The following is a 15,567-nucleotide window of genomic DNA, read 5'->3' on the forward strand; positions in this document are numbered from 1 at the left end:
TGGTTTATTTATAAATGCTAGCTTACAACAAGTCTTGCCATATTAATTTTATGACTTTTTTTTTTATTTGATAATTTCTCTGATAAATTGTGGGAGTACTGTAAGAGGCACTGTGTCTTGACTTCAGCAAAATATTTAATAGTCCCATGACTTTTTCATTAGCAAATTAGTTACGTTTGGACTACAGAGGATGACATTTAAATGGATATATAGTTGAACTGAGAATCTTACATGAAAAGGGATCAACGGTTTTCTCATTAGGCTGGAGGAGATACTTAGTAGATTGTCATAAGGTTTAGCTACAGTCTTCAACATTTTTATAAATGACTTAAATAAGAGGTGGAAGGAATGCTTATCATATTTGTTGGTGACACAAAGGTGGGATAACTAACATACTAGGAAGATAAATAAAATTTGATAATTACAGAAATGAACAAAGATGATCAGGGAACTACAGTAGAAACAAAGATCTTGAAGAGAGATTGAAGGATATGGAAACCTTTAGTTTTGAGAAGACTGAGTGGAGAGATGACAACATTCTTCAAATTCTGAAAAGCTGTTGAATAGAAAATATGTATAAGTTCAGAGTGTAAAACACAAAATGATAGATCTAAATTATAGGATGTCAGTTTACCATTGAAAGTTGAGAAGAAAATGCTTCCAACAGTAACAGCAATTCAGATGTGGAATCAATTATCCAAAGAGATGCTAAGTCATCCCTCACTAGTAGTGTTTAAACAGAGCAAAACAGCTATTTTTGGGACACTTTGATTTGGTTTTCTGCACCAAACGGGGGGTGGATTTGATGAGTGAAATGTTGCCTTCCGCTCTAAAACTTTATAAGTTTCGGTTCTATTTAATAAAGAATCAAAAGAAATCTTTGGTGGCCAAGAATATAGATGCTTTGTTGATGTAAATAAGTGTCCTTGATAAAGCTAAAAGGCTGTTGCTTCAAACTCATAATATCACAGTAATAGCTTTCTTAGTTTGAATGGGCCAAATAAACCTGTCACAATACTAGGTGTCGCAATAATTAAAAAGGTAATATATGTTTACTTTTTCAGCTTTTATTTCTTCATGGGACTCTTCCTCTTAAATAGATTCGTAATTTTAATCACAGTTATTATACCTCGGATCATAGTTAAATTTGTACATTCAGATGCATCATGAAAAGAAAATTTAGCTTTGAATTAACAAAACTAATAGGGGAAAAGAAAGGAGGTTGTATTTGTCTCTGCATCTTACTATATGCTTTCTGCCAAAGACTAGCATGACCTACTTTATAACAATAGCAGAAGGACCAAGCTGATTTTTTTTTTAAAGAAAACTGTCTTAAATTGGCTATGAATGCTACCTACTTGTTCACTTGTAAGTATGTTTTTAAAATAGCAACTGTATCTCTAAGGATTGAAGGGATATTTTCCACCTTTTCTTTCTGCATAGATAATTAGCACCATGGAGCCTCAGGTGTCAAATGGCCCTACATCCAATACAACCAATGGTCCTGCCAGCAACAGCCGAAATTGCCCTTCCCCTATGCAGACAGGGGCAGCTACAGATGACAGCAAAACCAACCTCATAGTCAACTACTTACCCCAGAACATGACCCAAGAAGAGTTCAGGAGCCTTTTTGGGAGCATTGGTGAAATAGAATCCTGCAAACTTGTAAGAGATAAAATTACAGGTACATGTATTTATTTATTTATTTATTTATTTGCTTGCTTATGTTATTATATAGTAAGATGGTTAAACGTACATGAAAATGTTGTCGAATAATATTCTACAATATAGAGATTTTGTGCTTAGCATTCACAATTACCTTCTCATTTATACAAACTTCAAGTGATGTGCTGAATATCATGTAGAATAAATATGAAAAAGTGAAAGTGTGCTCTGAAGGAACTTTTTGCTTTATGTGAAACTCTAGAATTGAATGAAACTATATTAGCCAGGTAAGCAGACAGATTGTACAATAATAGATATATAATGGAAAAGTTTCTACTTTTAGTAGATGCTAACTGCAAGCACAATATTGTGTAGACTAGATGGAGAATTTGCACCTCACAAAACCAAAATCATGGCTTTGATTTGAAGAAACAACTATACAGTTGCAAACGGCAACTGGCTTATCCAACGTTCCCCAGTGAAGTCATGATTTCATATCATTTTTAAAACATTTGTACCATTTTAATTTTTTTTCTTTTAATAGAATAGAATTTGCATTCCATTTTTGACTTCATTCTATTCATAATCTTTTTATTTTAGATATTTGTATAACAGGAAATATGGAACCTTTATGGATTGTCATAATTATGGATTATTGTCATTTTGCTTTTCTTAGGCTTCACAATATCAAAAGGTTATTCTGTTTTAATATGTTTATGTTTTTATATGTTTACGGTGCCAAATTACTTACAGAAGGAATCCCAAAATTCTCCAGAATTCATAAAATTGTCAGCAAACCTTTTTGATTACTGTTATTTAATTCTAAGTAATCATAATTGACAATAGTAACATGTGTAATGAACATGTCACATGAACTGTGACATTTTTATATCTAAAAAGTATAAGAGCTCTCTTAGATGACCAATTATAAATTAATTATTTGGTGGGAGAGTGAGGAGAATGTCAGGTCTCATTTAAAATGTAATGGTAAACTTGGATAGTTCAGAAAATGGTTTTGTGAAAAGAAGGCATTGTAGAGAAAATGTGCTTAGATCTGGCTTGCTGCAAAGACACTTGGAGTTAGAAATAATATTTGAAGGCACTATGTTGGAATTAAAATTGAACAAAGGTTATTTGTCAAGCACAGGAAATTGGGAGTCGAGGCAGTTCAGATGAATATAGGCTTATTGTATGCTAATGCTCTCTACAAAATCCGAACTGTTAGTGGTCAAAGCAAATAGGTGGCGGATCATAGTCAACGGAATTCAAGATGGGTTGGACTTCGATCTCTTATTGGTGCAAAGGGACTCATACTTGATGACTGATGAAAAAATATTAATACTAACAGTGGTCACTGAGGTGAATCTGACAAAACATCAGTATTTTTATAAATCAGTTCAAAGTTGGTAGAAAAAAACAATGGTAGAAAGTTAACACAAATTAAAAGGGACAGTTGAAGAGAAAGGAGACTGAACCAAATAAAATGGAGGATGATTTGATGATGGATAAAATCATACTAAATTTCCTTTATAACGTATTTTTTATTACTTGACTTATACCTATAATGACTATACACTTCTTATTATAAAGGACAATTATTTATTTCAGAAAGCTGATTTTTACATTTATTTTTAGTTTGTTCATTTTGCTCTTGAAGTTTCTTTTGTAAAACAGAGTTATAAACACAAATTTTTATCCATATGAATCTTTTTCAGATTTGCCCTTTTTTTAGGTCACCCTTTATTTTTTCCAAGAAAATATGGTCACTTTCAGACATGTGAAATTCTGTCAGTATAACTTTACAATAAAGTACAATTGGTAAAGTACACATCTGGTTGTGATTTCTATCTGGTTTACCCTGCAAGGCTGACATCAATCTTGCAAGTGTGAAAGTACAATTCTCCATTGTAGTGACTGGAGAATCCAAGGATGGGTTGACACTTGTCTTTCTGCCCAGAGACTGAGTTGACAAAGTTTAGCCATGCCTCCTCTGCTTGTCTGAGCCCAGTTTTTCAACTCAGTCTTGCCCTAGAGAGACGTGAAAAATTTTGCTCTTTTCCCAGTTGGACAGAAAGCTTATTCATCTTGGATTCTCCCACCACCTGGAGTCTAGAAGACGTTTTCAAAAGGAGAAATCACTTAGCCTAGTGTGGTAGCATAGCCACTGCGCTAAGCCCGTCTTTCGGTGCTTCGCAGACATCGCGCCTCAGGACGTTTTGCCATGGGGTGAATATGCTGGTCCCCCTGGTCCATCCAGCACAACTACTACCGCCCTGAACTGATCCGGGTCGCAGCTTGGAGGCAATACCTGATTATTTGGGGTATGCTCTGCGGAGCGTGCTTCGGACTTCGTACAAGAAGCATTTAGCCGCTGGTGAGTGCACTGGTCTCCCCAGTCTGTCTGGCATGACCGCCACCACCCTGGACTCCCCTTTGGTTAGAGGGCAGCTTTGGAGTCAATCCCCGATCATTCGGGGCATACTCCGGGGTTGTGGCTTCTTTCAACACCCAAGGTACCGGCATTGGTATTTTCGTGCCTTTCAGGCTGCTCAGCCGCAGTGAGTGTGCTGGCCTTTCCCAGTCCGTCCTGCGAGGCCGCCACCACCATTTAGCTCCCTATGACTGCAGAAGGCTGCAATTGGAGTTACTACCCGGCTGAGACCGGGGCATACTCCACTAATATCTCCAGGGAAGCATGACAGCGCCTCTGACAGGAACAAGCCTAGCTATCAACAAAATGGTGGATCTCACTCTGAAGGAGATACCGTGCCCGCTGAACGTTCGCCATCGCGACAATTGCCAGCGAAGAAACCTTCCGCATCTGCCAAAAGGCAGTTGGCCAGCAGGGGAGCAGCTGATAAAATGAGGGCAGAAGCCTTCTGCTCCAAAAAGCCGCCTAGAGCTGAGGACAAGGACGCTAAAAGGCGACAAAGAGCACTGGAGAAACATTTTTCCGAAGTCCAAAGACAGGCAGTGGGAGACAGACAGCCAATCTCCTCTCTAGAGCCACCTGTCATTCTGCAATCTCTGCCACCTGAACTGTTGCTTTGGGCTGAGGATACAAGACAGCAAGCCTGGTCACCAGATGGTGCCAGAGAGCTGCAGACCTTCAATCCAGACAGCTACAAAAGAGAGCTTGATCCTTTTTCCTGCCTAGCAACAGCAGCATTGGAGTCCACTGCAGCTTAGAGGGGCTCTACTCCTGAAGCCACGTTCACTCCCACAGTGGCAGGACTGCACCCCAGGGAGGATCAGGTGCCTGAACTGTCCCAGAAAATAAGAAGACTTATTTCAGAGGATATATCGCAGGGCATAGCAGCAGGGCTACAACAGAAAAGCCAAACTTATTCATTGGCACCTGATTCCCCTCTGCGGCTGCCCCCACATTCTCAGCTGCCCACAACATATGGCATCTGGCCAGGGATCTCCTTCCCCACATCCCTCCATGAGCAGTGAGGACTCACTCATGGGAGATGAAGATCAGGAGGAGCTGGCACTATCTGAGGACAAGGGCCTGCAGCCAGATCCTCCTGCCTTCACGGGTCTTTTTCGTACTGCATTATTTAAGTCCCTCCTTTACAAGGCCAAAAAACTCCCCATATGGCAGGGGAGACAACTTCTGTTCTCAGAACCTACTGCAGAACAAAAGGTGATACCATCTCCCAACCTCTTTTTGGATGTAGTTCAGAGACAATGGGATCACCCTGGGTCTCTTCCCACTCCCAGTGGGACTGACAAGAGACTGGATCCTAACATGGGTCCTGACCTCATGGAGCTTCTCCAGTTGCCATCAGTGGATGCTCAGAAGTGACCCTGGCTTCTCCTGCCATTTTACCCACTGACATAGTGAAGGGCTTGAAGGCGGAAGATAGGAAGGCGGAGATGTCTTTCCGCAAGACACACCAAGCGGCGGCCTGGGTGATCAGAGGTGCAACAGCAGCCTCATTCTTCAATCGGACCTCCCTGATATGGCTGTGCCAGATGCAGGAGAGGGTCCCACCTGACGGAGTACGACTTCACCAGGACATAAACAAACTGGTGGCGGCCACTGAGTTTTCAGCCGATGCAACTCTTAACGCGGCTAAGTTCGCCTCCAGGGCTATGGCCTCCTCCATCACATCGCGCCGCCTGCTGTGGATTTTCCACTGGCAGGCCGACATGCGCTCCAAATGGAGGCTAGCCTCTACTCACTTTAGGGGTAGAAACCTTTTTAGAGAGGCGCTGGACCCTATCCTTGTAGAAAACAAGGATAGGTGGAAGGTTCTCCCTTCCATTCACAGGCGAGTTGACCGCCAGCCCTCGCCTTATTTCCGCAGACCATCCTTTTGTTTTGCAGACACTGGACTTGATGCTCCTCAATATCAGCGGCCCTATTTCCAGAGAACCAACCGTGAGGACCAACCTGGATTCCGTGACAGAGGCCGACAGCCATTTCAGGCCAAGCAACCATTTCGGGGGCCCTTTCACTGATCTAAGTGACTGTCACCCCAGATTCCCCATCGGCGGTCACCTAAGCCTAATCGTGAACCAATGGGAGGAAACAACATCAGATACCTAGGTGCTACAGAGTGAGGCAAGGCCTCACTCTTGAATTCCTATCCACACCCCCGAGGCACTTTATTCCTTGCCCTGTCTCCCAGAACATCATAAAGAAAGGCCTCATGGAAGTGGCTATCCAGCATTTGTTGGATATCCTTGCCATCAAGCTGGTTCCAGAGGGCCAACAGGGACTAGGGTTTTATTCAATCCTGTTCCTAGTTCCAAAGAGCTTGGAGGGGTGGAGAACAATTTTAGATCTCAAAAAAATTGAACTGTCACCTAGTATACAAACGATTCAAGATGCACTCCCTACATTCCATCCTAGGAGGCATCCGAGAAGGCGATTTATTGACATCACTGGATCTGACGGAGGCTTACCTGCACATGCCTATCCATCCCTTCTACGAAAGGTTCCTGAGTTTTCATTATGCGAAGCGCATGACCGAAGAGGGGATCGCACACAAAGCACGTGCACAAAGAGAACCAGTAGTAAAGCTGGTTAGAACCCACCACTGGGCTGGATCCCTCCTTTCTTCCCAATGCCATCAATCATAGGTCGTTGGATAAGGCGTGTATCGTCAAGTCCTATGAGACTCAGGCCATTCCATTGCCCGGGCGAATAACTGCTCATTCAACCACGAGTGCAGCTACGACGGCCGCATGGGCTATGCACAGGGCTGGGTTCTAAAAATTTTTACTACCAGTTCTGTGGGTGTGGCTTATTTTGTGGGGGTAGTGTGGGGGTAGTGACTGGGTGGGCGTGGCCAACTTTTTTTTTTTACTTTTAAAAGCATTTTTTCTACAAAATTAAGAGGTTACAGAAAAAAATGCTTTGAAAAGCCTTTCTGACGATCAGGCAACTCAGCTAGGATCGTCAGAGGCTTTTCAAAGCAATTTTTTTACCACCTCTTCAGCTGAAGAGGTTGTAGAAAAATGCTTTGAAAAGCCTCTGACTGAGTTGCCTGATCGTCAGAAAGGCTTTTCAAAGCATTTTTTTCTGTAACCTCTTAATTTTGTAGAAAAAATGCTTTTAAAAGTAAAAAAAAAAGCCTCTGATGAGGTAGGGTAAGTGAGCGGCGATTGGGCCGGGGACCGGTTCAGGGGGCGTGGCCAGCCAATGTTATTACTGGTTCTCAGAACTACTACAAATTTTTACTATCAGTTTTTGCGAACTGGTGTGAACTGGGAGCAACCCACCACTGGCTACGCAGGCCTCAATTGAGGACATCTGTAGGGTAGCGACATGGTCTTTCCCATCGCCATTTATCAAACACTACAAACTGGATACCTTCGTGTCAGCAGAGGTGGCTTTCAGGAGGAGGGTTCTCCAAAAGGTTCATACAGCCTAGGGGACCCTGAACCAGACTGCTACCCACCCCATTTGAGCTGCCAGCTTCTGTTTGTCCCATCCTTGGATTCTCCCGTCACCACACTGGAGAAGGGGCATGGGTCTTACCTGACACGCTCCTTCTCTGTGGGTGACTGGAGAATCCAAACCCACCCTGGCGACCGTCCGGTCCAGAGTCCAGGCATGGCCATTATCGCAACCGGAACTGTGTCTAATATAGGACTATGCCTTCGACGAAAACTGGGCTCAGACAAACAGAGGAGGTGTGGCTAAACTTTGTCAACTTGGTCTCTGGGCAGAAAGGCAAGGGTCAACCCATCCTTGGATTCTCCCATCACTCACAGAGAAGGAGCATGTCAGGTAAGACCAACGACCCTTATCCCCCATCCCACCCCATGGGTCTCTTAAAGCTCAAAAAACTAGGGAAGTTCTTTTCTGACACTCTTGCCCTGCTGCAAGGTATACTGTCTGTTACCCAACTGTTCCCTTGTCTCCCAAGGTCTTTCCCACAACCATTACAATGCCATATATTAAGATCAGAATGCCTCCTGCATTCTAGAAAGATATCCCCCTGAGATCTATTCAACTTCCATCTGACTGTATTCCAAAAACCTTTCCCAGGCCTTGGGATAGGGTATTATGGAACTCTACATTGCATAATTTGTCTGGACTCTTAGATTCTTTTTTATTAGTTTTCTATTTTAAGTGTAATCCACCTAAAGTTATTCTGGAGTAAGGCAGATTCATAGACAGACAGACAGACACTAGTCAAAATGTGATTAACAATTTCTGGAAACTGCATTTTCTCCTACTATCCCTTATTACCTTTTTCAGCTCTCTAATAATCTTGTCATTTTCTTTCTGGGTGTGTGTTATATTTTCTGCTTAATTTTTTTTGTATATCTCCTGCCTATTTTGTCTCTCCTTCAGTGCCCTTTCTTCCTCTCTCTGACTTCCTCATTCATTAACCCAACATCCCTCCAACATTTCTACCTATGCAGAGCCCGTTTTTCTCACTATGGTGTTTCTCTGCCTCTCTTCATCAGTCCTGCCCTCCTTTTTTCATCCTCACAAAATCTCCAGAGACATTTTGTCTGCCTGCAAAGTGGAGCAGCCTGCAGAAAGCATCTGCCTTCCCACACAACTTCTTTCTAGAGCATCTCCTTAGAGGTGTTTGTTGTTGCTGGTTTTTCTTTTCCACATCTCATAGTTTGGAGTTTGGGTTTTTCTTCAGAGAGAGAGAAAACAAGGATTGTGGACTGTAGATTTGCTGCTACTGAGTTCCTTACTTGCATGATCAATCAGAAGAAGGAATAAATTCCAGAATTTTACATAGAGAATAAAAATACAGGAGGTTCCTGAATTATTTCATTGTTATGTTTTAAAAGTTTTTTGTTCTACCTTCATGAAATGGGAAAAAAAACATTGTTTTTCCAAGTGTGCTAGGTATAGGGAAAATAAGATGCTTTTATTGTAGGTGGAAGAAGAGAGGGCATTTCCTTGATTAGCCATTTTTCGTCTCACTTTTATATGTCTATTCTCATTCCCACACTTGATTTCAGTACCCCTTTTCCCATTTTTGAGAAACTGAGGATACAAACAGTATTCATGTGTGTGTGAGAGAGAGCATGTATGTTCTGTATCTGAAAGGAGCATTTTGTGTAAAAAGAAAAGGGAGGAAAGGACAAGTAACAAACTTTTGGTATCTTTTATTTGGGAGGAGAATGGAAATTATATTTTAAAGATTAATTTTATATAATACATTACATGAGTTGATCCTACTTATTGTTTGTATTGCTGGCAGTTTATATACTTAAATGTTTATATTTTCCAGTTTGGTATAATGTTTGAAATAAGTTGCTTGTGGCCATGTCTACCTTTGTGGCCAAGAACTGTCTACTCTTGGGACCCAATTTATCTACTTTTGGAGTGGCTTTTAGTGTAATGAAACTTGTGGACCCTACTGTGCATAGATCTATGGCTCAATTTGTTCTTATGCTTTAAAAGGATACCTGAAATGTCAAGATTGTAATTGGTACTTTGCAGGAAGAAACTGGCTTTTATTATCAGACTACAGGTCCATCAAATTCATTGCTGCTTACATTGGGTAACAGCACTTTCTATGGCATCATGTATTATAGCTTTCTTAAGCTACATCTAGAGATGCCAGTGGTTGTACATCAGACCTTTCCCATGCAGTATTTGTATGAACCACAATAAATATAAAACATGCCAAGTTGAAGCTGTTTATGTAACTTAAATATATATCTGGTGGCGCAGCAGACTAAAGCACTGTTATTAACATCAGCTGCCTGCAATTACTGCAAGTTCAAATCTCACCAGGCTCAAGGTTGACTCAGCCTTCCATCCTTTCTAAGGTAGGTAAAATGAGGACCCAGATTGTGGGGGCAATAAGCTGACTTTGTATAAATATACAAAAGTATGAAGGCTATTGCTTAACGCATTGTAATCCGCCCTGAGTCTCCGGAGAAGGGCGGCATATAAATCAAATAAAAAAAATATCTATTCAATAAACTTAGATAGCAGCTCATTTACCAGAAGGAATTCTGAAAAGAAAACAGAATAACAATATAATGGAGTAAAAACAAAAAAGAACATTGCTTTTCTCGAGCTGCCCGAAGTTATTGGAACTCATTGGGCCAATACATCTAGGTAACCCAAGAGCTTCTGAAAAACCAATATAAGGTTGCAATTGATATATAGAATAAATCAGAATGTAGTTGATTACCTATTCTATTAAATTTGAAAAAGTCATGTTCTGGGAAATTTTGCAACAATTTCAGTGACAGAGATTTGAGCTCGTTGTGAACCTTTGATTCAGCCAAATATTAGATATTTCTGGGTAGGAAGAAAGACAGAAGTTCTTCCAGTAGTCATGTATGTTGTCACAACAGCACAGCCGTGTGCTGTTCTATTATACGTTTTCTCCTTTTTTGCTTCTTCTTATGGAATGGAATGGAATGGAATTCTTTATTGGCCAAGTGTGATTGGACACACAAGGAATTTGTCTTTGATGCATATGCTCTCAATGTACATAAAAAGAAAAAATACATTCGTCAAGAATCATAGGGTGCTACACTTAATGATAGTCATAGGGTACAAATAGGAAACAATCAATATAAACCATAAGGATACAAGCAACAAGTTACAGTCATACAGTCATGAGTGGGAGGAGATGGATGATAGGAACGATGAGAAGATTAATAGTAATAGTAATGCAGACTTAGTGAATAGTTTGACAGTGTTGAGGGAATTATTTGTTTAATAGAGTGATGGCATTCGGGAAAAACTGTTCCTGTCTTATAAAGTATGATACAACTTGGCTACTAATTCTTTAAAATTAGCATGTCTTGAGACTAGATGTCTCAAGAACAATGATATAAGATCATTTCTGTCATTTCCATGGAAAAGTAAGAATTCAGTTTTAAGGTATGAGCCTGCTATGCAAATTCCTTACATTTTACTAACATAATTTTTAAAAAGCGTATTTAGCCACTTAGTTCAGTAGTGACAACACATCTGAATGAAAAAATTGGTCTTTTTATAAGACTGTCACAATTTTTTTAATGCCATAAAATGCCTATGAAATTGGAGACGGAAAATGGAAAATTCACACCAGACCTGTATAATGGGACTGTTATATTTTTAATCCCAATCCTTTTTCAGTACCTACCAGCAACTGCATAAATATAGTTTCATTGGAGAGCACCTTCTATCTGTCCTCAGAGACATCTTGCTTTCTGGCCTGCTATGAATGTATTAGGAAATTCCACTTATTAGGCATCACCTATGAAATATAGTGAAATATGTCAGGTTGTATTCATAGCAACATTGCAGTTTGTTGCTTGCTTAAAAGAAAAAGCATTACCTTAGCACCAAACAGCTTTAAACTACCTTAGATACAGGTTGCAGATAATATGAAGGAAATATCATGAACAGATAGGCTCCCAGTACATGTTCATGTTGTGATTAGGTACATATGGGAAAAGATCCTTAATTGATATAACAAGACTTGATGTAATATACAGTATATGTTCTATTTTATAGATGCTAAACAAGTCAATTTTCTTGGAGACATTCCATTGGGTTTTTTTTCTTCTTGCATCAAAATAGAAAACTTGGAATGACTTTATTTTGGCAGAACTGCCATGTATATTCACCATGAGAATATATACCGTGTTTCCCCGAAAATAAGACCCTGTCTTATATTTTTTTGAACCCCGAAATAAGTGCTTGGCCTTATTTTCATGGAGGTCTTATTATTTTGGGGCGCGTGGAGCAAGATGGGGCTCCTCTTGCCGTCTTACCTGATTTCCAGGTCTGTGTTTAAATATTTTTGGGGAGGACTTATTTTCAGTGGGAGGCTTATTTTAGCGCATGTGCTCAAAAGCCCGACTGGGCTTATTATCAGGGGATGTCTTGTTTTTGGGGAAACAGGGTATATGAAACTTTTATTGATAAAATTGTTTGTATTTGTTGCTCAAGTCAAGCACTAACATAATACTAGTATTGCTAGTCTGCAAAGAAAATGTTTTAGTTTTAATAATTCCTAATTTCCAAATTAATTCGATGAGAAATTCAGAGATAATGTTTGATTTATAAAATCTGTTTGAATAGTCTGTAATGTATTCAGAATGGTACTATATTTCAAATATTTACAGAGCTAAATAAATAACAATACAGCTGAAATACCGAAACTGGAATGTTGTTAATAAGCAGTCTTTTATTGACTCCTAATTGTGTTTTTGCTTTAAAATAATATAAATTTAACAAAATACAGTTATATTATTTCATGTAAAAGTGAAAAATTGATAATATCAAGCCACCTTGCCTGGAAATGGCAGCTTATGAGATACTTTTAACTTAGATTTCAGAATTGAACTTGTAAATTTCAATTTTCCAAATTATAAATTTCTATTTTAAACTTTGAAAAGTAAATAGAAAATGTTGATGCTTTACATCAGATAAATTGTAGTTATGATAGAGGACTAGTGATATTAAAATGTCTTAATTCCAGAATATAGGATAAAGAATAAAGTTAAGACAGTAGAAAGATATTTTGCAGAGATGTTTAATAAAACTAGCAGTTCTAGTTGTAAATGTTTTTATTAAATTCTTCATTTACTCTTCTTAATTAATACTCACATTCCAAATTAACAGTGAAACTGCTCCCAGCTGCATCATTCCATAGCTACAGTGTATTTTGTCCAATTATATAGTTGTGGATTAAATTTGCTTTCCTTCAAATAACAACAAAAAAATAAAATTGTAACTAAGGAATTAAATGGAATAGAAAAGCGGCAATGTCTGAAAAAGGCATCATAATTCTAAACTAGAGTCTGGAAGAAATGACTTTAAAAGCACATTATTGTAAAAGTTATTTTTCCCATTCCAATTCTAATCTTTTATCTCAGCTGCCCATAGGAATTTTAAGGATTGCAAAGTTATCTAGAGAACATCAAGCAATGAAAGACTGTTCTGGGCAAGCAAGGGAAATTTTTGAGATTGATCTATTTAAGATATTAATAAATGATTATTTAGATAACCTAGTTTGTAATGACAATACATTATTCAGGAAATTTTTAAAAATACACTAAAAAGAATGCTAAAATGCCTTCAAACTGGATGAATCTGCCAAAAAATATATGGAAAAAGTTAATTCCAATACCAAAAAGTAGAGCTCAAGACAGCTTTGACTGTTAAGTAAAGATCATAGTGGTTAGATCAATGAAATATTTATTCATACATGCTGCACTAGGTGTAAAAGAACAAATTCCATGTTTAATGTTACTAGGATACTGAAAATAATATGACCTCACAAGACAGTACAACTACTGAGTTCCCAAACAGAAAAAGTGCTTTGTAGAGCTTATGGGGAGACTTTCTGCTCTTGGTGTCACTGTCCAAAAATAGCCATGCATTTTCCTGGGCTCATACATATTTGAATTAATAGAGCAAGAACAAGATATAACTCAAACACTTGTTTCCTGAGACCGTACAGCTGCCAAACAAGTTCAGAATAAAATACAGTTTTCTAAAAAAAAGTGCTGACACATGCATCAAACATGTCTTTCAGAAGCACCTTTTCTGCTTTGGATCTCAGTATGTGCATATCATTAGTCCTTGCACTAATAAAACTTACATTCATTATTGGAATCGTATGTACAGCTCTGATTGCTTTATATTTGATCATAAAGATTTATATCCCATATTTTGGATATCCATTAAAATTGCCCTACATAAAATAAAAACATGATAAATGGATATTTACAGTTTTCCACTTAGTTTTAGCGTTACCGCTACCTTTGTTTTCAATCCCCTAAATTTATATTTCTTCTTGCCTTACATAGCCTGTAATTTGCAGTTAGGGCCTTTGCTATGTTACTGATTATAATAATTTGGGCGAGCTTCTTCAGTGGCAATGTTTGACAGAATAGCTGATTAAAAGTATAAATAAAAATAGAAATAACTTAATATTAACAGTGCATAAAGAAAAAAAGAAAAAAAATAATAGTTGAATTGGAATAGTGCCAGTTTTTTTCATTAAAATATTCAACTTCTTAGCTTTATACCTGATTTCTACAGCTTGGAAAATAGATAATCTTATTCCAATATTTTAAAAGGGGTCGAGATGCTAGAATGAGCTTTGCTAAAAAGAAAAAAAAGATATTGCTGCAAAATTTAATCTTCTCCCATTGACAAGGAAGGTTAACAGATACTGTATATTTGGATTCCAAAAAAGCCTGTGACAAAGACTGTTATCAAAGGCTCCTAAACAAACTCACCTGCACTGGATAATAGAACAGATCTTTTCATGGAAATTACAGCTGTAACAGGAGCAATAAACAATCAGTTCTCACACTGGGGAGAAGTGCATATTGGGTTACTCCAGAGAGTAGTGTTGGGACTGGTGCTTTTAAAATTGAATATAATTTGTAGTTAGGACTGAGCAGTGCAGTACAATATACAGTTTGCCAATAATACCCAAAGTATTCAGGATTGTGAAATTCTCCAAAAGGCTAATGCTAAATTAGCTGAACGGGTTTCACAACACGAAATGCAAAATCTCATAAAATGCAGCATGTTGGCACAAAAAATCCAAATTTTAATTGGATGGGATCTGAACTGACAGTGATGTTTGGAAATGGGATCTTGGCATTATAGACATAATTTGATTGAAATGTTGAGCCAATGTGAAATTCCTATAAAAAGGATCATTTTGTTGGAATTGTTGTGGGGGTAGTGCAATATAATACAAGTCTCTTAAAACAAATCTGTGAGGAAGCCATACTTACAGTTTCATCATAAATTGGTTGAGGCAGTGACAGCGAACCTATGACACGTGTAAAAAGTGACATATCATGACATTTGGGTGAGCCACCAAGAATGGATGTGCTCTCACACAATCTCTGCAGCAATTTAAAATTGTGCAGGAACGGGATGTGCTTTGGCACCATTTTAAGAGGTTGCAGAGCTGCAGAAGAGCATTCTTTAAAAGTGCTTCAATAAAGTGAGCCTTGGTACTACAGTGGTTTAAAGCACCCTGTTATTAACACAGCTGCCTGCAATTTACTGCTGGTTCGAATCTCTCCAAGGCTCAAGGTTGACTCAGCCTTCCATCCTTTCTAAGGTAGGTTAAATGAGGACCCAGTTTGTGGGGGCAATAAGCTGACTTTGTATAAATATACAAAAGTATGAAGGCTATTGCTTAACGCACTGTAAGCCGCCCTGAGTCTCCGGAGAAGGGCGGCATATAAATCAAATTAAAAAAAAAAAAAAAAAAAATTAAAGCCTCATACAACCCAGGTAGGCCGTAGGGCAGGGCAACTGTGGCCCTTTTACAACCTGTGGACTTCAACTCCCAGAATTCCTGAGCCAGCCAAGCTGGCTCAGGAATTCTGGGAGTTGAAGTCCACAGGTCATCAAGGGGCCATATTTGCCCACCCCTGCTGTAGAGGCCTCTCTCACGTAGGCTGCAGATGCTCACACCATAG

The 15,567-nt window shown here is 38.9% G+C and overlaps 1 protein-coding gene, 1 long non-coding RNA gene and 1 pseudogene across 9 annotated transcripts in view; 2 read left to right on the top strand and 1 right to left on the bottom strand.

The window, feature by feature from the left end:
• The window catches only part of ELAVL4 (ELAV like RNA binding protein 4), a 120,451-nt gene that overhangs the window by 56,452 nt on the left and 48,432 nt on the right, over positions 1-15,567 (top strand). For all 8 annotated transcript variants that reach the window (XM_034415051.3, XM_034415053.3, XM_034415050.3 and 5 more), the window contains exon 2: positions 1,444-1,684. In XM_034415051.3, the coding sequence (XP_034270942.1) occupies positions 1,444-1,684 (241 nt within the window). The remainder of the gene's footprint in view (positions 1-1,443; positions 1,685-15,567) is intronic.
• Positions 1,595-14,952, bottom strand: LOC117664205 (uncharacterized). Its single transcript, XR_004590960.1, has 4 exons — positions 14,869-14,952; positions 12,719-12,813; positions 11,247-11,360; positions 1,595-1,662 (listed from the first exon to the last, which is right to left on the bottom strand). It is a non-coding gene; the product is annotated as an uncharacterized LOC117664205 (long non-coding RNA).
• On the top strand, positions 4,528-6,338 carry LOC148114614 (uncharacterized; annotated as a pseudogene).

Source organism: Pantherophis guttatus, chromosome 3 (genome assembly GCF_059756535.1).
Source record: "Pantherophis guttatus breed Tessera chromosome 3, ASM5975653v1, whole genome shotgun sequence".
Lineage (NCBI taxonomy): Eukaryota > Metazoa > Chordata > Lepidosauria > Squamata > Colubridae > Pantherophis > Pantherophis guttatus.